General features: G+C 41.3%; 1 protein-coding gene across 2 annotated transcripts in view; it reads left to right on the top strand.

The window, feature by feature from the left end:
* The window catches only part of Vps13B (vacuolar protein sorting 13B), a 144,544-nt gene that overhangs the window by 90,658 nt on the left and 31,351 nt on the right, over positions 1-22,535 (top strand). For both annotated transcript variants that reach the window (XM_050180286.3, XM_055071753.2), the window contains exons 36-46: positions 799-912; positions 1,407-1,508; positions 4,772-4,846; positions 6,300-6,377; positions 7,510-7,665; positions 9,494-9,808; positions 10,269-10,355; positions 11,266-11,458; positions 12,985-13,210; positions 16,979-17,189; positions 18,149-18,346. In XM_050180286.3, the coding sequence (XP_050036243.2) occupies positions 799-912; positions 1,407-1,508; positions 4,772-4,846; positions 6,300-6,377; positions 7,510-7,665; positions 9,494-9,808; positions 10,269-10,355; positions 11,266-11,458; positions 12,985-13,210; positions 16,979-17,189; positions 18,149-18,346 (1,755 nt within the window). The remainder of the gene's footprint in view (positions 1-798; positions 913-1,406; positions 1,509-4,771; positions 4,847-6,299; positions 6,378-7,509; positions 7,666-9,493; positions 9,809-10,268; positions 10,356-11,265; positions 11,459-12,984; positions 13,211-16,978; positions 17,190-18,148; positions 18,347-22,535) is intronic.

Raw genomic sequence — 22,535 nt, forward strand, 5'->3', positions numbered from 1 at the left:
TGCCAGAGGTGTTTCCAAGGTGAATCAAATAAATTTCTGTTGAAGTAACACGTTAGTAGACTTTCAAGTCGGTTTGTATTTGCTGGCCGTATGTTGCTGAATGATTTATGGAATTTATTCATTACAATAGTCAAGCAAAAATTTATGGTTGTGCTAATTATTCATTTTATTTTGGGTAAACAATATAGGGGAAAAAATTTACTGTGAGTTATCCTATCAACAGAGTCCTGCAGATGAGAGCTCACAAGGAGTTCTTGAATCTAGGCGTCACTCAAACACCATGCAGGCTTTTTGGGCCATTCCACAATGTCGAAATTTGAGAGACGGCACACCATCCGAGTAACGCCGATTTATAAGCTTTCTCATGCCACCTGTGGCATGCAAATAAAACTTGCCATGAAATTTTAATTCCTCCAACTTCTGCACAGATGTATGGCTTTAAGGGTTAAGAGAACTTTTCTCTTTTAATGCTTGCATATTTAGAACAAATGTCACTGAAGTCATCTATTAGTTAATGATTGCAGTTCATGTAATACCCACATAGTATTTATTTTCAGGATGACCTTCTTGGGGTTTCTGTATGCTGTAACGAATATACCTTATTTCGAAATGCTTCTTTACAGTGTGTCATTAGCATAATGATGTTGTGGTGCAGGTTATTTGCATACCTGCATGTTGTTCTGCCAACTTTTCACAGTGCCTGTGTACTGCTCTCCAATTTTCAGCACGCACATGGACCCTACTTCTCATCTTCTGGTATTTTGGGATGACACAGAATTTTTGTTTCTCTTTGACCAGGTGAATGGGTACGTGTCATGCGATGTCACAGAACTGCTTCACCTTACCCGCCTCGGTGTCCTTGACTCTGTGGGTGTCAAAGCCTCGGCCGTTATCTGCCAGCCTGTCAACAAGGTGATTTCACATTCCTGCTCGTGAGGAAGTTCATAGAAAGTTCATTTGAGCCATGAATGACTGTAATTTCAATACCACCACTTGTATAGTTTTACTTTTTTCCCAATATTTGCTTTCACCGGATGATCACTATTATTGAGCTCTCACTCAGTGCAGGATGCGCCTACAGTATTCCTTGAACGCTCTTGGTGATTCTGTAGAAAAGGATGCATGTCAGATTAGATTGTTTACTCATTGTGAATGGTGTTGTACATTGCCGAATGTGCACAAACACCAGTGAAGTCCAAATTGTGAGTGTACTTGACCCACGAGGTTATATTCGATAGCCAAAGCTTGTGCTCGCTGCAGTCATCGTGATTTGAGTGTTCCTTGCCTTTCTGGGCACAAATTTGCCCAATAAATAGGTAGGTTCTCTACTGACACTTTTGGCAGTGTTTTGGTCCTCTGCAATTAATACAATGTAAATATACAAACAGTTTTTTTTTAAATCTCAGGAACCTGGCATCGAAGTTGAGGCGTCCTTGGACCCATGCTTCATCAGGATCAGTCAGCCTGTCGTGCACACTCTCTCCACGGCAGCTTCCTTTTGGAGTCCGGTTAGTTGTGTTTTCTTTCTTTTTCCTTTGTGTAGAGTTCAGATTTATCTTGACTTTGTCTTGAAGATGGTATTCTGAATGTTTTTGGAAGCGGCATGACCTTTGTCCTTCCTTCCTTCCTTGTATTTTGTGTGTAGGAACAGGCTGTCAGAGAATAACGGTCGACTTGCATTAATTCAACCCCGACGAGACTGAAGAAATTGATTGAATTATCCGACGGGTCGAATTAAGCAAGCAGCATAAAAAATACCGTAACACACTGCCGATTCGTTTGGCAGTATTTGTCTAACACGCCCCCGAATCAAAAGCACGCCCACTTTTTATGAGTTCAACATAGAAAACTAACTTAGAAATTACATTAAAGCTGCTAAACAATGTAGAAATCTAACGCGCAATTGATGTTTTAGCAAGAAAACTTTCGTGTTGCATAGAGGCAGTAGGTTTTGTAAAGTCAACTTTCTTGCACGGGGTATCTTCATTCAGCTTAGCTGCAGTACATTTGCATAATGAGGTAAAGCATACAAATGCCATAAACATGGTTTTAGTTTCGTATGCGATTGCACCATGAAGGCAATTTGCGGCCATATTTTCTTGAAAAAAAGGTGCGTGTAAGAATCAGGTAAATATCATAATCAGATGTATAATTGCTTCAAGATCTTCCTTGGGCAGGCCGAAAATAGGCATTTTTAATGGCAGATGACGTCTGTTCAGTACACTCTCCGATCTCCTAAGCTCTACTGAGCTGCCACTAAAGGGGTCACTATTGGGGTCACATAAAGGTCTAGCATGTGCTTGGTGACAGGCTAAGTTCTAATCGTCAGGCGAAGGCCAATTTCAGAATCTTCTAGACCTTCGGTTGGGATCGAAATAACCGAAAGATCGAATTAACCAGAGTTGATTAATGGAAGTCTACTATACTTCAATAACATTGGTTATCTTTTGTTGTTACCTGGAAATAATATGGAATGCAGTTATTAGCATTGAACAAGGCAGAAGATCAAGTTGATTTGTGTGCACAATAATGTTGTGCTGTAAGGCATTCAAGGGAAGACAAAGAGTGACACATGAGCCATGACATTGGATTTGCAACTTAAATTAGGCATTGCACTAAGCAGCATGCATCCCACAGCAAGGTGGCAAAATTTGAGCGTGTTCGGTATGGCAGAAAATTTGTATCTGAATTATTTTTATATTGCAACAGAACCATACGGCAGTCTCGCAACACTGATAGATCACGAAACAAAGTGCATGCTGTGAGGTCAATTTGCGCATTTCGTTTTCACATGTGCATGTCAGCGTGGTCAGTCCAAGACAGTCTCGGAAGGCGTTCTCTAGTTTGTGCTGTTTTTATCACACCAGTGAAAGACTGGCAGGCACAAAGCAATGGTAATGCCGTTACTGCACTGTTGGGTGACAAAGCGTGTGGAGCAAGGAGAGTCTGGCAAAGCACGCACATAGTCTCAGAATGTTTTGGAGCAGATGACACAACGGTGGCCCTGCACATCTTGACGTCACACAAGTCATGGAAAATGGCAATCACTGCCAACGGGAGAGTCCTAGAGGCAGCAATCTCAAATTGAAATTGCAGGTTAAAATATGTGCTGAGAGCCCACTTTCTGTGTGTATATAACCATGCTGGCCTCTTTAAGTGTGTTGTCCTTCTCTGAACTCAACCTGAATACAACTGTGAAAACTTCCCCTGAATACTATGCAACAGAACATTATTGTGTTTAGTTACTTGAAGCTTGTTGCAGAGCACAGCAATTTCCAGTAATCCTCTGCTCTTTCACTGCTTAAATGTGTGTTGTGCGAAGAGGATTTTTATCTGTCAAGCCCAGTGTTACAAGCTGGAGTTTAATGTGAATAACTTTCTTTATACAGTCGAACCTCAATGTAACGAAGTTTTATTCATAGCTAAAAACTTCGTTAAATCACGAATTCCGTTATTCAATGTTCTAAAGTTTCAGCATTAAATACAACTTCACAAATTCCCAGAGCATTCCTGGGGGACAGTACCTTGTTAGTAAACACTGATAAACAAATTACAAGAAGGTCAGGCCATAATAGCGCGGTTATGAGCCCTAGCGCATGTGATGCAGATCACGCCAAGAGCAATGCGTCAACATGGCTCACGGCGTCCGAGATTTGCGTGTGTTGCGTCGTGCTCCGATGTAAATCTTGGGCGCCATAGGTGACTGCACTTAATGCCCGCAGCCACCACCCAGAAATTTAAAACAAAAGTGTAAAAATATATAAATGTTCATTCTGAGCAAGAAAAAAAAGAAAGAAAGAAAAGTCAGAATTTTTCCAGAGAGGCGGAGCATTGCTGGCAATAGCAAAGAGACAACTACACGAAGTAAGGTTTGTAGTTTTATCGCTATCATGCGCGTTCAGGCAAACAGTAACAGATCTCACTCGATGACCACAAACTTGCAGTCACAATGCAGGCGAGCGCTTCACACCGTATCTCAATAACTTGATATTACGCAACCGCCAACACAAAACGCAAGGGAACAACAAATTGCACATGAAGACACCAACCACTTCAGCTCGGCCTTTGTACTTGCTGCGGAGAGATTACCTCCAAGATATGGCATGTGGCCCGAGCATGGATGGGTGCGCTAGAAAGAGAAGGCAGATGGGCGCATGTACTTGATCACATTACCGCATGTTTGCTCCCTCTCCATCCCCCTTGCGCTGAAAGAATTGTCAGCTCACGTATTTCTCCGAGCTCTGTCGAAGCCTCCACGACTCATTTACCAATGCAACAAATGGCGCAGAGGTGTTTCCTGCTTACCACGTCCCAGTATGCACGCTTTGACGGCGGTTTTGCCACTCAAACTTAGCATGCAGAAGGATGCTTGAAGTAACCTTTGTCTCGGCTGAAATTCTTGTAGTTTCTTGCTAGATTTACTAGCCATACAGGCTCCCAGTACATACTTGAGATGGCCAAAATGAAATTGGAACCGTGTCACGAAATTACTTAGCTAAATCGCGAAAAAGAAAGATACACGGTTTTTAATGCAACTAAGATCTGGAAATGAAAATAGTTCGTTACATTGCAAATTTCATAAAATCAAGGTTCGTTATATTAATGTTTGACTGCATCAAAGTGCATAGCTGTTGAGAGCCACAAGTTTTCTTTCACTTGTGATGCATGCCAATGTCCCCATTGTATATGACATTGCTTGCCAAAACACATCTAGTGGGCGAATCTCACTTCTTGCAGCATGCTGTGATTTCACTGTCCTTTTTTGTTACAGGATGCACACACTGGTGTTCTCCCCAGCTATGTGGCAGTATGCAACAATACGACAGACACCGTGTGCTTTGGTCAGGTGTGTTGTTTATGCTCTTTTGCTCTGAACTGACTGTGCACTTGGCAATCTTGCCCATCTGTAAGCATCGTTCAAAGTTATCCCTGTATCAAAAAGCAAAGAATGCCATCTGATTGTGGGAGGTCACATTTAATAGCCATTAATCCGCAGCTTACTGCAACAAGGACAGATCAAATCTAGACAAAAGAATATAACTTGCTATTTTTTTGCATCCTTTCCCACAATGCTTGTAATGGCACTTCTCTAGATTGTAAATCAATAACAGGCTCAAGTTTGTAGCTTGCTTATGTTTAATGCCCAATTAATGTAATCAAGAGTTTGACGGAACACCATCTTGCGAGCTAAAAGCATTATTAATGAAAAAAGAAAGCCACTGACTATTGTCAGAAAACACAAAGTTTGACGTTTCAGAATCTGTGCGGATCACAAAACGTCAAACTTTGTGTTCTTGGCATTGGTCAGTGACCTGTGTTACTAATAATGCCCACTTGATCAACCCAAATTTATAATTGAATGATAATAGCCCTCTTTTTTTTAATCAACATTGTATTTTCGATACATTGTGTTATAGTGTTGAATGCAAGGCATTCTATGCAGTGTATGACTGCATAGAATCTCCTTTGAGAAGTTCTGGCGAACAGTCAGGTTAACTTATGTTACCCCTTCTTTGTTGGCAATGAGCTAACTGGAGTGATTAACATACAAATGACAGAAACAGGAAAGAACAGGCAATAGTGTATATTGATAGTAAAAACACACTTGTTGGAGGCCAAAAATAAGTACACGTTTTTTTGGTACTACTGTCAAACAGAGTGTACTGAGCCTTTTTAATGAGCGCAGAGATTTGCCTGCATAAATAACTTGGTTTGAGATGTGTACTGGCTTCATGCAGAGAGCAAACCGTGCATATGGTGATGCATAAGTTCAGAATAGTTAGAAATGGACCGACATGGTGTTGGGGTAGGTGCTGTACCATATCATATTGTTTTCTTGTGTTTACCTGTACTAACAATAGTCAGAGCAGTCTACTAAATATCCAAGCTTATCATGTTCCTCTGGATGCATTTACCTTGAGAGAAAAGTGTAATTATGCACATTATTAATCTGAAACAAAATCAGGCTACGCGATTTCTCTTCATAACACTGGGAGCACTACCTTCGATGAAATTATAAAAAAATGCACATTAATGTTGCCTTACAGCTGTCTTTCTTGCAGCTGTACTGTACTGTGACACAAATTTTTATTGCCCAATGTGGTCATAAATCTTTGGGTGTGTATAGCATGAAAACAAATAAATAGATAAAGTGAATTTATGTATAGCAATGTTGTGAAATAAACTGAGAAAAATGAAGCTTCACGCCATAGCATTGGGTGTACCACTTCCAACAAGAAGACAAACGGGAGTCATTGACAGCACCTTTTTTGTTCCTTTTCTTATGGTTGTCATCGTAGGCTGGAACTGTGGAGAAGATACCGCTTCAACCAGGGCACATGCATGCATACACGTGGAAGAGCACCAAGGCACCACTGGTGAGCTCTTTATGCTTTGCCAAACCCATGTTCGCACTGTTCCTTAAAATTTGTTATTTTTAGTAATGCAGGTGCACTAGATGACTTTAACCAATTGTTTATTGTATCTGTAATATTTTCAAAAAATGTCCTGTGAGGCTCAGGTTTTGCTGAGAGTATGCACATAGGTATTGTAATGAATTTCTAATCTGTGATAAAACTGCAGTTTGCAAATATGTTATTTCACATTTTCTACTGAAGCTGAGCCAGATGGTTTATTTATGTCAGCTTATCTACGTTAAATCTATCTACCACCTGGCAGCATTCTACAGAGTGTAGTCTTTATCACAAGTATGATGGCCACGTCGAAAGTATCTGTAAAAATCACTGTTCCACATTCCAAGCCTCTGTGAGTCCGGAGTTCTAGACGCTGACAAGGGAAGCACTTCCACCATTGTCTTGAAGATTGGAGGCATAAAGAATGTATCAGAAGCTGTACTGCATGCATAATGAGTGACGAGCGGCCCACTTACTTTTCATGTGAACTGTACCTTGGACCAGCTGCTTTTCGCATCAACATAAGCAGAAGCATACCTGTGTTTCTTCTGTAAGGTACAAAATAGGGCATGCACAGTATTGCCTGTAAAGGGGTTAAAGTGTTTGCATTGGAAGGTGTTTAAAAACATCCAGAAAGTTGAACTAACCTTGGATGATGCCGCATTTGAGCCCTGTTGTAATGTGAAGCAAATCACTGCGCCTTACAATGAGTAATGTGTCTCTAAATGTTTTTGTTTTATCCACAATAATGCATACTATTTAGTCCTGTGGATTTGCCTGCCATAGTGGCTATGACATTCTGCTGCTAAGCTCGAGGTTGCAGGTTTGATTCCTGACCCCATTGGTCACATTCTATTGCAGGTGGGATGCAATAATGCTCATTCACTTATATACTCACGTACTTGCGCATGTCAAAGAACCTTATATTGTTGAAGTTGGCCCAGAACCCCCACTAATGTGCATGCCGCAACTCGTGAGTTGCTTTGGCGTGTTAGACTCCATGATTTGATTTTGATTCAATTTAGTCCTGCAGATTGGTCAGTGGTAATGACAGTGACATGCATTGGTATAAGGTGACTTTCTTTTCTCTTCGTAGATGCTGCATCTCGGAATCGAAAATCAGCAGTGGAAGTGGAGCAGCCCTTTTGCGCTGGTCCAGGGCAAAGAAATTATGGTGGAACTTCCCGTTGGCTCATCGGCGGTGTCTACCGTCCTGGTCAGAATGCAAGAAGGACAAGGGGTCGAGATGCAGGCAAGTGCACAACAGAAAGAAAATGCACATTACAACATGCACCACTCCTGCAAGATGTCACTGCCGTCATTTTCTTACATTGCATTCAAGAAAGAAAGAAGAAGGAAAAAAAAAAGGGAAATGCAACTTCCTTTTGCATTTTATTATGACACACTGGCAACCAATAGATTAGTTTAGATCAGGAGTCTCCAAGCTTGCCCAAAGGGCCGGATTTGCAGCCAGAATAAATAAATAAATATTAGTGAAAATAAATTGTTTAACATGAGTTTTTCTTTTTTAGTGCAAAATATGCTAAACTTCTAAATTTTGTTTGCTTCTCTCTTCTAGCTGGTTGATACAGCGCATGTGCTCTTTGAATGCCTCCAAGTTAGTGCGCTCTAAATTGTTATGTATGTATAAGTCCTCATTTTTTATTAAAAACTAGTGTAGGTTGTTGACTAAAACCTTCATTTTAATTTAATCGACATGCTTTTTTGGAAACAATACTTTTTGGAAATAATTGCATGCACCTCCTGGCACGACTTCCAGTAGAGGAGCCGTATAATTATTTTAAGATTAGAATGGCGCTTTTACCACCAAGTCTACGTGAGTATATCAATTTGAAGTGATAAAATTTGTGGTGGCAAACAAGCTTGTTCCCATTTCTAGGTAGCACGCAGTTTTTTGCTTTTTCACAATCGTTCTCTCTGCACCAAGCAGATATCTGCCGGACATTGAGGTGGTCTGGGAAACATCACCATCCTTTACAAAGAGCCCTTTGTTTTGCTGGTGTGTCGTTATCGAAACACCGGTATTTCTACGAATTTATGTTGACTTTTACGCATAGCGTTTATGTTTCACTAGTGTAGAAGGCATAGGCCATTGCAGTTGGGGTAGCATTGCCAAGAATAAAATAGCACTATACAGAAGACAGGTAGCATGCATGTTTTGTCTTGCTCTCAGCTCTGTGTACTCTGTCATTTTATAATTGTAAGTAGGAGCACAGGCTTATTTTAATAAAATAAGACTGAAAATTGTTGTGTAAGTATGCCTTTGAAAAAGTAAGTAGGAGCACAAGCTTATTTTAATAAAATAAGACTGAAAATTGTTGTGTAAGTATGCCTTTGAAAGGCCGACCCATTTATTTTTTCTTCTTTCTGTTCTCTCTGATTGCAGCCACGCAGCCTTAATTTGCTATATTTGGCTATATTTTGCAATTTATGAACAATAATTATTGCTGTACTGCATACCCTACTCATTAAGAAGATACTTCCAAGAGATATCTTCTGGTGCATGCAAGCATTTTTGGGTGCCAGGCTAAGCTAATTTTTTTGCACGGTTGAACCAAATAACCTAGTTGAAACAAACTGTGATTCAGCCACTAATATATTATTACTCCTTAGTTAATCGTCCAAATCACCAAGCTCTAAAATGTAAGCTTTTTATCCTAGGTTTTCTTACATAGCAAACCAAACAATCTGACGAAAGTGGTTGCATGTTATTTATGTGGTAACTCTCTATTTGCATAAAAGCGGTGGAGCCCATCTCACAATGACTGTCGACAGCAAGGCATTTAGCATTGAATCAATATGGCAACACAATGTATTGCTTCTTATTAGACTTTTGCGCACACAAAGACAGGACGTTGAACGAAGAAGGGACACACGCATGTTGTGTGTTCCTTCTTCATTCAGCGTCCTGTCTTTGTGCACGTAAAAGTCTAATAAGAACCATGTACAACCAACTCGCCCAAAATGTAACGCTTTTGAACAATGTATTGCCACCGTCAAAACGAGTTATGTATGAGGCGTGTACTGCAGTGGGATTCCTTTTTCGGGCTTCACTGCAGGTGATCATCTCCGGCCAAGTCACACTCCGGAGCCACTTAGTGACAGATCTGCAAGTACAGCTCAGGTTACTCGTTGACGGCACCAAGGAACACAAGTCACCATCTGCACAGCCACCGAAGACTCGTACACTGGTGGTCGACCTTGGTGACAAGGCCTGTAGGAGCCTCATCATCAAACCTCGGAGGCTACACTCTTTCTCAATTAGGAGGCAGGCTTCCACACCAAGCGGACAGGCGAGGGTGAATGCAGTGCCTTGGTCCAGTGAAGTGGTGTTCGACGCCATGAGCTCAAAGGATTGGGCCAAAGTTGTTGAGGTTTGTGGCACTTTCGCCAAGCCCTGTGATGTGATTAACAGCTCCTGCCCGCATAACCCGCCCCAGAAAATGAGCAGGATGCGGATTATGTGTCAACTATGGACTCACATGCAGCTTCATGGTAATTCAAAACATACTACTACCGTGAAGCTAAGTCTGAAAGCAAACATTGCCTTACCAAAGAGCAGCAACATGCTTCAAAGAAAACATTCATGACAGATATACAAAGTGAGGTCATTTCAAGAGTCTTGCTTTGTGTCGACAATAGTGCGAGCTGCCTCTGTAACAAGTTGAATGTTGTTGCATGTTATTTGTGCGGTCTGTGCACACAATGTCATTACAAGGGTTGTAATTGAGGTTGCAGGTTGTATTTAGTGACTGAGTACTTGCGCGAAAATGTGGTGTATGGACAAACTGAGTGGTACTGGTGGGAGCTAAATACACAATGCATTTTTTGCAGGTACCACAAGACACTGACGAGGCTGCAAAGCTCCAGCTATGGTGCTATTGTTTTGCTGGCTGTTTTGGATCATCTGCAAATCTTCTGGTCAGTTACACTCACCTTTAAGGGTTTGCTGTGGCTAGCCTAACCAGTGTGATCTTACTGATCTGGGACTCATACCTGATAGTTTCACTTTTATCAGCAGTGACAGTGATAGCTCATTAATTCACTCAGTTTGGTTCAGCACAAAGTGTATCAATCGACTGATGTTTATTGGAAATTGAGACACCTGCTATTTTGTTAAGACTTTCTGGTACATTTCAAAGAAGTTAGATTGACTGCACTTAGGTTAAATAAATAGCCTGTACTGTTTTTATAATTTTGTGTAACATTACACATATGCACACATACATGAGTGAGACATTAGTCGAGTGTTACTAAACTATATGGAAACTGTTAGCGATTTTTGAAATAATAAATGTTTGACCATTTATTGTCTTTTTGATGCCACTAATCTTCCTCTGTTCAATTTTGTCATAAATATTATGCCCTTTTTGCTCAACTAGTCTTTTTTCTTTGGCATACTTATATGTTTGTATAACTTGTTAAGTACGTTATGCATTGTTTGGTTTATTACTGATGAAGTTACGGTTGCTCACCCCCCTTCCATGTAATGCCCCAAGAGGCCCTTAGGGTATCTCAGTAAGGAAGTAAGTCAGCAAGTATAAGTACCTAAGTAAATAAGCAAATAACTAAGATATAGGCACTCTTCCCGAGTCATTGTAACATGATCTACCTGTTATGTGCATTATGTTTTGTATCCTGGAGTTTGCAACTTTTTATATGTTACGCACTGTGCCAAGGATTGAAGGCTTGTGGGAGATTGAACTTGTTCTTAGTTTGTTCTTAGATTGAGAGTAAATCTTGCCTGTGCGTTGCATCTGTACTTGCGTTACCACTGCCACAAAATTACTTATTTTCACTACATTTCCTTGTTTCTTGTGGACACTGGCAGGTGCTGGCATTTGCGCCCCTTCACGTGCTACGCAGTCACCTGCCCTGCAGCCTCCTGGTTCACCTCCACGGAAGGACAGGCTTCGAAGCTGCAGGCGAGCACTACCACTCGCTCTCGGTCCCTGGCCGAGGCCAAGACTGGCCTCTTCTTGTGGACCCACTACCATCCAGCCTCACCTTTCAGCTTGGACCAGGTCTGTGCTCTGAAGAAAAGCAGCTGAAGTGTCGAAGCCGCTTTTAGTGCCGTACATATGCATCTCAATTACATGGCCTTTAACATTGCTGCTTGCAGATGTTGTGAAGCAACCCAGTAAGCATTTGTTGCCTGGAATCCTTTCTTAGCTTAGGTATTTGTTGAGCAGTTTCAGTTTTTGTGGTGGCCAAACCCCAAGGCCGCGTACCTGGCGTGGCATGTTACAAAGAATGTTTTGTAGTGGTGATTGATTTTATTTATTTGATGATATTGAAGATAGTGTCAACTTTAGTTGCTGGCTTTTCCACAACACTTATTGTGTACTCCTGCCGCAGCGGTGGTGAAATGGTAGATCGTCCAACCCATATTTGGGAGGCACTGGGTTCAAATTCCGGTGCCACTGGAAACTTACTGGTTTTTTTCTAATAGGTAGAGATGTACCACGACCTGGTGCTGGGTTGTTTATATGGGCTTCCATCTTGGAAGGGGATCCTATAGAGATTTGCGAGGGTCTCTGGGTGCCTCTTGTCCCCACCATAGCTTTGGTGACACAGTCAAGCGTCTGCCACTGCTTTGGGGGCAGACCACTTGCTGTCGCTGGGTGCCTATCGGTATGATAGGTACAAGCACGTACCCAGCCTGGTGCTCGGCAACTACGGGAGTTCCAAACGCTTGGAAGGACACCCACCTATTGGGAAGTTGGCAGCATGCGACCTCTAGACTCCTTTTTTGTGAGTGTGCTCATGAGGGTTTCAATAGAATTTAGGGCGCAGGCTCCTTTCCCAAGCGTATCACCCCTGAAGAAAGCCGAACACCAGGCTCTGCAATGCTTGAGTCCATTTGAACCAGTGGGTGCCCAGTGGCAGTGGGAATCAAGCCCACGACCTTCCTCAGCCGAGGAGGGCGCTCTACATCTATGCCAGAAATTACGCAGTGGCAGCCGTTGTAGGCATTTTAATGGATATTATGACATTACTATAGTACTGCCATTGCAATAGCGATGTCCTGAAAACTCTGCAATGTCATTCTCTGTTTACTTATTGACCAGTAGATCATGTGTTGAGTTATTGCTATGTTAGTCATTGCATTACAGAAGATTGCAAAATATATTTGTTTGCATGAAAGACAGAACAGCCAAGTTTGCAAAACACTGATTCTGTGTTTGCACTCATGCTCAACCAGTATACAGTTGTAGGAGAATGACGCGACAGTGGCTGATGAGGCCTGCTGTCGTCCCTACATTTATTTGGGAAGGTGAGAGTGGAACGGCAGCTGCGATAATCAATCCGATCGAGAATGAGAGCGCATGTTTTGTTCTTGACTTGAGTTCCGTGAGATGGTGAGCAGATATATAGTGCAATACGCAATCGGCGCAAATCTGACTGGTTATGGTGCACGATGAAGACGATCTCACTGCACAGTGTATGGAAAAATGCACATTGTGATGAAACAGCACTATAGCCTGTACAAAACTATTTACGAGGTTCACTAACAACTTTTGTCTGGCCACATCACCCGCATTCATAGGCAAGCGCGTTTCATCTCCTGCGCTTGAGCTGAGGCCTCCGAAATTGGACCATGAAATCTCCACCACACCTCCAGAAGACCTGTGGAAGCTGCGCAGTCCGGAGTGGAGCTTAAGCTCCCCTCACGCGGCAAAGTGGCCCTATGATGATATTGAGCGCACAGCCAAAGTGGACCACCTGTGGGAAAAGGGAGCTCTCATGCAGCCATTCACCTCTGCTAACCCAAGGTCAGTGCTTTACTGCGCCTTCAATTAGTTCATTCATTCATTCATTCATTTAGGGCATACTGCACTCCAAGAAGGCAGGGTTACAGAAGATTAGAAAGTAACAGCGCGTGGGTTGGAAGAGCATATAAAATATCATGTGTCACAGTAACAACAATAGCAAGAATAAAGACAATTACAAAGCACATCAAAGGTTTGAAATAACAGTACATATATATTAAACTGTATCAGTGTAATGAAGTGAAACATGTCTCTGCCATTTAAGAGAGAGAGAGAAATTAGGTAAAAATACGTTATTGAGGCTTTGGTAAGTAGCAATGCAGATTCAAGCATATTTGCTTATTCTGGCGAAGTACATTCCTGGGCCGTATTTTTCGTGCCGTGGTTATTCCAAGGAAAAAAAAAATTCTCGACCATTCCAATAATACAGTTACACCTCAGTATTACGAAGTCTCTAAAATCGGCAATTTTGCTTCATTATATCGACATTTCACTATACTGAAATTCGACCTTTTATGCACATAAGTACAGCCACTGATTGATTTTTCTTACGTGGAAGGGGCCGCAGAATTGTCCGAATTATTGGGAAATCGGAAAAGGCAGATTTGAATGAGAAAGAAACTTATTTTGTTGAATTTGAGAGTCGGCGACGAAGGATACAGTTTTGTGCAGTGTCAATGATAACTTCACATTGATGACACGACGCCGATGTGAAGATGTCGTTGACGCGGCACGAAACCATAGCCCACAGTGCGATAAAACTATCACAAATAGCACTGCCAGTGGGGCGAGAATGCTTTGTCTGCCTCTCGCTTTAATGCATCCCGGAAACTCGAGATTACGCAACCTTCGGTACTAAACACGTGAGAAGACAGTGCACATGCGAAGTCATGGCTGCACAAAAAAAAGGAGACGCGTGCCAACCTACCTCCCCCCCTCCTCCCACACACACACACACACACGACACACACTTCCCTTGCTCACATTGCCGAAAGCTCGCTCCCCTCCCCACTTTCCTCTTGCTTGCATGGGAAGACAGTGCTCATCAAGCCACCATCCTTCTTGGCTCACCCTCGCATGCTTTCTCTTGTACTTGCACCTAGAGCATACAGCCTGAGGTGCAATAGGATTTTATCGCACTTGGACTTTATACAGAACATGACACTGCTCCACTTCTGGGCTCCTCTTCCTTGTGCAGCACACAATTTGAGAGGTGCGTTTGCAAGCAGCCGCTTGTAATTCAACCACTTGACCACCTGCATTCGCACAAGTTTCCATTTATTCTCTCGGCATTCCTTCATGGCAGCGCTAAGATTTCGTTAAATTGAAATTGTCTACAAATGCACTTCATTATAGTGAAATTCTAAATACGTGGTGTTCTAGGGACAAGAAGTTATAAAAAGTTATAATGAAGTTCATCAGATCGAGGTTTAACTGTATGTATTGATTCTCTATAGGGTTGTATGAATTGAAAAATTATTTGATGCCTTGTTAATGAGTCTTTAGGTTTCTGTATTTAGTCAACAATTAGTGTTACCTTATGCTCCTTTCATAAATGTTCACAAAACTAAATGCTTTTTGTATTGTTCATTCTGCAAGCATCTGCTCGCTCAGTATATTTGCATACAGTTGGGAAAGGGGACAACAAAACATGGCATTTAGTTTTTAAACTATGGGTTTAGCCAACTTGAAATGCTTTATTTTCAAGCAAAAGTATTTTCCATGAATAAACCTCAGGAGGCTGAGTTTCAATGAGCTTTTAAAACAACACAAACATATCCCTTCAAGGCACTGTGTACACATTTGTGGATGCCAAGATTGTGCATCAGCAGCAAAAGCATTGATGAAAGCAATGGCATTTAAGGGGAAACGCTCCTCGAAACAATTTTTTTTTTTACTTGTATTAGAGGTTTCAAAATTCACTCAAGTATAGAGTTTTCTATGCAAATTTCAAATATGGCACTACTTTTTGTGTAGCTGTTGTAGTTTTAGAGTTATGTGATGCACAAAGGCAAAATATAGTCATCTTTGTGGGCACTTCTTTTATCTAATAAGTTTTCACAAAAAGCATTGTGCTGTAGCTGGTTTAGCTCTTTGTAGATCGCAAAGTGCCGATATCTAGGCAAACAGTGTGTGCAATTACTGAAACTATGCAAAAGAATTTGAACATATCAACTAAATTTTCTCAGTTCTCTGAAATATAACCAAGCACTTCCACAACTTACTGCTTGGAGGTATTGCACTTTCAAGTAGATATTAGCACTGTACAGTGCTCACGGAATGAAACGCGTCAATTTGGGGCTAAGTAATGCGCATACTTTCGCTTCAACCGGCTGCAGTTCGTGTCACATCGACGTAATTCTGGCGCGTACACTTACATCGGAGCCCTCGTCACCTTTGGTGACCAAATTCCTAGCGACATGACATTGTGCTCTCGCGTACTTTGCACATATGTAGGGTTGTACTAAATGCTCCGTGTCCTATTTCAATCCGTGAGCACTGTACATATCGTTAAGAGTATGTATGCCAAATTTCTTTGGTATAAGACACTCGTAAGTGTACAAGTTATTTTCATGTGATTGTGAAAAAAATTATTTGAAGTGTCCTAATATTTTTTAAAAGTTCCTGTAATTGTAGACGCTGTTCAAATAGATATCGGTAGTTTGTGGTCTACATAGAGCTAAATAAGCTACAGCACAAAGCATTCTGCGAAAATGTATTACACAATAAAGTGGCTGCAAAATCACTATTTTGCCATTGTGTAGGATTTAACTCGTTAACTATAGCTGCTACGCAGAAACTAATTACATATTTGAAGTCTGCTTGAAATGCTCTATAAGTGGGTGGACTTTCAAATCTCTAGTACAAATATAAAAGAAATGTTTTTTTCAAGGAGCGTCTCCGCTTAAAATGTGTTGCACACATCTTCAAACAGTTCTGATTGGAATTGTGCTGCCAGCTTGAATAAAATGTGCAAAATGTTTTAGTAAAACGAGTGGGATAGTAGACAGTTGGGTATTTTTGCTCGGTGTAAGTACGTCGTGTAAGTATGTCATTGTCTTTTTAACGTCTGCTGTCAGGATAGTTGGTATATGGTTAGAAATAGGTCTTATTTTGCACCTACAGCCATTTCTAGTTCACTCCTTTCATTGTTTTTTCATGGTGTGTTGCACCAGGCATTATTTTCAAGTGGCTGGATAGGTGCTTTTTAAGCCTGCTGGATATGAAATCGTTGATGTTCTCATATCTGATGTTCCTGCAGTGAGTTTTCACATGGAGTCCTCCATCTGTAAACTCGATAAAATTCACTAAATAATTCAACATTTTTATTCTATTCTGCAGCTGTACATTCTTTATGATTTTGGAGATGTTAGAAATGCAGTGAAATTAAGTTTTATATCAACAGAATGAATTGGCATCTGAAAAGGATATTGTAAAACAACAGAAGTACCAGAAGCAACACCTTCTGGTGGGAAAACTGTGCTAATGACCCAGCATTCATGATTAATGGCGTCCAGCATTTGAAGCAGTTCAAAGCATTTGAAACAGCTTTTGGGCATTTAAAGCAATAGCCATAGTGTTAACACGATAGGTACAAGAAAATTGTTGTGTGACGCCATAATGGTAATTGGTTCAAATATTAAGCAACTTGCCCGAGAACAAGTTCTGCTGACTTCTGTCAGCATCATTTGCGCATGGAACATTCATGGCTAGAATGACTCGTCTTACAAACATTGTTTGGGCTTTTTTTTTGTTCCCCACACTCTGCAGCCCTAAGTGCCTTCCCGAGATGCCAGAGACAGAGCTGCACGTGAAACAGTACTTTGACCCCAACCTTCCATATCCGGGCACTGTTCTGGTGGACATTAAACCCTGGGCACTTATTGTCAACTGCACTGGACAAGAGCTCAGGTTGCTCACAGGTGACCATGGCATTTGGACTCTAGGCCAGGAGCAGGCATTTGCACCACCACCACTTCACGTGAGTCTTCAGTGCAAGAGATCAGAGTTCCAATGTGAAATAAAAAGAACACTGGGTGTTCAGTGTGCTATTAAGAACTGCTGATATCTCCCACACGAGCTCTGAAGTCAGTAAGACAATATTTTAGATTAAAAAAAAAAGGAAAGAGATTTGTCTATTTCATCAATTTGACAAGAGTATGGACCCATTGAAGAGAATGTATTCCCACTCTTTCGGGCATGTTGGAACTCATTATTATACAGGGTGTGTGCAATCTATCTTCTGAAGAAGCTAGATACTTTTTGTACCTATGGGACCTCCTTTGTATTTCATATCTATAAAAACTTGTAACCACTTTGAAGCAATAAACTCACTATGACAACCTTACTAAACTTAATATTTAACGAGAAGAAAGGGCGTTAACCGAGGGGCCCGATTTTTATTAGTCATATCATAAGAAGCCAATAAACACTGACACCAAAGAAAACATAGGGAAAATTACTTGTTCTCAATAAATGAAATAAAGGAACAATAAATTAATGAAAATGAAAGTGGATGAAAAAACAACTTGGTGCAGGTGGGGAACAATCCCACAACCTTCCCATGTGAAGGTTGTGGCATAAAACTTTTATGCATGAAAAGTGCATTCATTCTGCTTTTTGTCTATGTATTACATAAAAAATTGAGTGTAATCGCTCCTTCAGAAAAAAATAAAGATCTGGCGTAACCAACAAAAAACACCTATTTTCCCCGTTGTAGGGAAAGTGTTAAAAGAAAAAAGGGTTGCATGTGTACACTTACATCACTACTAATGCTTCACGCAATTGCTAAGTGAAGTACGGATGGTCAGTGTAGTAATAGTACTGTGTCCACTCTGGTTAAACGAGACAGCACCACCAGCGTGACTTCTCACGTCTTCATCTCTGATAACAGGTTATTCCATGAAGTGTAATACGTTGATTGTCTTGTGGGTCTTGCAGGATCCCTTTTTTCTGGCCATTGAGGAGAACGGCAACCTTCACTGCTCCCTGCGCCCTCTGCTGGTGGACCCTTCCTACCTCCTCCAGAAGAGGAAAGGCGGCGCACTACCTGCCGACCTGGACGCCGACCTGCTGCAGCTGTCTGTGCCCACACCCGTGTGCATCTACTTCCGCAACCCTAGCTTGGTTTCATTCGCTGTAAGTGGCTTGCTCCTGTGGAGAGTTAGAGGAAGGTTTGAAGGATCACTGACACAACATTTATTAAGGCGAAAGCCTTAGACGGCTCATGGGACAAAAAATTCGATGTCCGGCGTTACAGCACCAAAATTCATATAGGGAGTCGCACCGTCAGCCTTTAGTGGGAGTTGAGCCCACTACCTGTGGTGTTAATTAAGGGAATTTAATTAAGACCTACAACCTTTTGTGGGAGTCGAACCCTTGAACTTTGTTTGGAGTCAAACCTTTGGTGTTAATTATGAGAAATTAGGTCATCAATTTTTTTATAAGAAAGCATGAAAGGCAAAGGAGAAGTGTCAGCATGACCTGTGGTGTTAATTAAGGCAAAGATAATTAAGGTGCAGGTGATTAAGATAAAGTTGATTAAGGCACTCAAACCTACGAACCAACATATGGGCAACATAGATATGGGCAAACTGGCCATATCTCCAAGTTGGATTTCAATTGACATCATGAAGGATGAGTCAAACCCACTACCTTTGGTGTAATTAAGGTGAAGTTCGTTAAGGCACCCGAACCCACAACCTTTGGTGGGAGTCGAACCCGCGACCTTTGGTGTCAATTAGGGTGAATTTAATTAAAGCACAATTAATTAAGGTAGAGTCAATTAAGGCACTTTAACCCACAACTTTTGGTGGGAGAAAACAAGTAATAGGAAGTAACAATGCATTAGACTGAAAATGTCAAGTAATCTAATGAATGCTTCGTGAGCGGGCCTTCGTCCTCTTTAGCGTGTGCTAAAGTGACTGTCAACTTTTACTTTCTTGTGCATGTGGTAAATGAAGTTCTAAGCCATATAAAACCCTAGAAAAAAATACTACCAAGCATCAGAGTGCCTCGCATAAATTACTAAACGAGAAGAAAGAGGGTTCGCCGAGGGGCCCGATTTTCATTAGTCATATCGTAAGAAGCCAACAAACACTGACACCAAGGACAACATAGGGGAGATTACTTGTGCTTAATAAATGAGCTAAAGAAAGGATAAATTAATGGAAATTAAAGTGGATAAAAAAACAACTTGCCGCAAGTGGGAACCGAACCCACAGCCTTCGAATTTCGCGTGCGATGCTCTACCAATTGAGCTACCGCGGCGCCGTTTCCCTGTCCACTTTCTTGCGTATTTATGCTTCCTTGTAGAACCCTGGAAGTGTTAGCCAGCGCCACCGCTCAGACCTTGGCGGCGGATGTGGAACGTCCTTTTTGCTGCAGCCGTCACAAGAACGTGATCATTTTGGGTGAATCCAATGTTGCCAAATCCGGCAACATTGATGCCTTCAAGTAGCATGTGTGGGTTTATTGACCAGTTGCCTTCACCCAAGATGCTACCCACACATGCTACCTGAAACCCACACACGCTACCTGAAGGCATCAATGTTCCCGGATTCGGCAACATTGGATTCACCCAAAATTATCACGTTCTTGTGACGCCTGCGGCAAAAAGGACGTTCCACGTCCACCGCCAAGGTCTGAGTGGTGGCGCTGGCTAACACTCCCAAGGTTCTACTGGGACACATAAATACCCAAGAAAGTGGATGGGGAAACGGCGCCGTGGTAGCTCAATTGGTAGAGCATCGCACGCGAAATTCGAAGGTTGTGGGTTCGACTCCCACCTGCAGCAAGTTGTTTTTTCATCCACTTTTTTTTCCATTAATTTATCGTTCATTTATCCCATTTATTAGGTACAAGTAATTTCCCCTGTGTTGTCCTTTGTGTCAGTGTTTGTTGGCTTCTTATGATACACATATATTACTGTAATACAGTCAAACCTCAACATAATGCAACATGGATATAACAAATTATCATATATAACCAAGTAAATATAAAACATTCTTTACCGAGATGAGCATGCAGCAAATATATGCTTATAACAAACTTCAAATATAATGAATGTATTTTTGTGTCAGATACGGCTTTGCTATCACAAGGTTCAACTGCACTACTTGTTTCCTTCAACCAGTTTCAGTTTTTGTGCACAGGAAGGTGATGCGTCATGACATAATGATAGGCAGGTTCACTTCATACCTGGCATCGCTGTGGTTGTCACATGCGAGTGCGACCAGAAGAAACGCACATGACATTCTGGTTAATTTTTTATGTGCAATGTCTTCATGCAGACTCATTTGCTACATGATGTCGGAAAATTTCCCTCCATAATGTTTGGGTATTGTCAAAGACACCAGGTCCAGCTATTCGAGACCAACTTTAGTATCAAGTTAAAATATCAAAAGTAGGGATGTGTGACTATCAAATATCACTGTATCGAATTGAATTGTGAACATTCAAATAATTCAATTCATGAAGTCGAGGGTTCGACGGAAGATCGTCTGGTCGGGATGAAGCATGAAGCAATAAAACAATGTACACCGACCAATAGAAGTACTAAAAAGGAATAAATCTAAAATACTTTTCGGCTTCCCTAAGGAAGCCTTGTTCACAATGGGTTGAAGGAAAGTTCACGGAAGCTTATGTATACTTCAGAACGTGACGTAAGCAGCGCATTTATGACGGGGGGAGGGTTCCCTCATTTCGATTGAGCATGTGATGTGTTTTCTGTATCTCCAGTGATTCCAGATACAGCCATGATTTCAGGTTTCTTGGTGGGCGCTTTGTTTTCGATGAAAGCAAAGATGGGAAGGTGGTCACTCGTATCACTTGCAATTGAACCACTACAGAGAACATTTTTTAGTGATCATGATGAAAAGATCAATAAGGGTACTTGATGAATGGGTAATGCAAATAGAGTTCACAATAGTGTTTACAAAACTATTTGACTGCAGTAATGATGACAAGTCATTCTGTGCCCTTGAAATTTTTAGCATATCAATGTTAAAGTCACCAGCGAGGAAAAGGATGTATTTGTTGGCCTGAATGAATTAAAAAATTCTTCAAGAAAACACAAAAAACATTGATATCGGCATTGAGCAACAACAGAAAACATAATGGACCGACTGCGCACTCTCAAAACCTCGAAGTCAGCATTTGAAACAGAAAATTCTTAAACAATACTCCCATTTACTCCAGCCTGAGTCAACAACAGCACATCACCTCCCCTGCGTTTGGAGTGGTTTAACACAAAGCTTTTGTAGCCTATTTGAGTAAACGGAACATAATTTTTTTGTGTACCGAGTTTTGGATGCCATAATAACATCAAACAATACGCCCATGTTAGCAGTAAACAATTCAAAGTCACCATTCTTGGATTCTAACGATTGCGCATTTAAATGAAGAAGCAACAGTTTGGAATTTCCGGCTAGGTGCTTTAGAGAAGACAGTTTTATGGACATGACGGTAGTAATAGATAAGCAAAAAGAGAAAAAGGAATCGGCTAAGTACAGTATTGCACCTACGACGCGTCAAGTGACCGCGTCATCTTTTCTAAGTCGTTTAAGGAAGTGAGATGCAGATCAAGTGAGTTTTCCTCTTGGCGTGCGAAAATTTTTCCATCCTTTGTCCAGACATATCGCCAACCTGCCTCTCTTTTCCTAGCCACAGCAGCCCCAAGCAGCTGCTTATTCTGACGTGTCAGGTGCTCATTTACGAACACGGGCTTTGTAGAATTGTGGCCAAGCGATGAACTCGTTAGACGTATCTTCCTAGCTTTGACCAAAAAAATAATTTTGCTTCTCTCAGCAGACAAAACGCACTATTATCTTTGACTCGTTTTGTTTCATTGTGTCGACGGGATGACAGACATTGATATCGTCTTTTGATACCGGTTCACCAACGATTTCACCCTGTTTCAAGGCCATATCATTCATATCTGGTTCGACGGGGACACCTTTGATTTCTACATTATTTGAGCGAGAATACCGCTCCACTTCATCAACTCGCTGTGCTAACTTTGTGTTTTCTTCTTTTAGCATTTGGTTGCTTAATTAAACCCTTTGAGGGTTAATTTTTTTTCGCCATAAGCGGCCGCCCAGGGTCGATTTTTTTTTTATTGCAGATTCCAATTCTTCGTAGGGACTTATTTCGAAAAAAAATTACCGTAATTTTTCTAGGGTGACCGTAAAGTGAGAAAAAAATATTTTGCGATAGTATATATGTACGCTTCATTCATGAATAACAACAATAAAAAAGTAAATAAACTTATAAGCATTAAAAATTTGATGCATTGTTTACACATAGTTCAAGGCTTTGAAAATGCGCA

This window comes from Dermacentor andersoni, chromosome 7 (genome assembly GCF_023375885.2).
Source record: "Dermacentor andersoni chromosome 7, qqDerAnde1_hic_scaffold, whole genome shotgun sequence".
Classification (NCBI taxonomy): Eukaryota; Metazoa; Arthropoda; class Arachnida; order Ixodida; family Ixodidae; genus Dermacentor; species Dermacentor andersoni.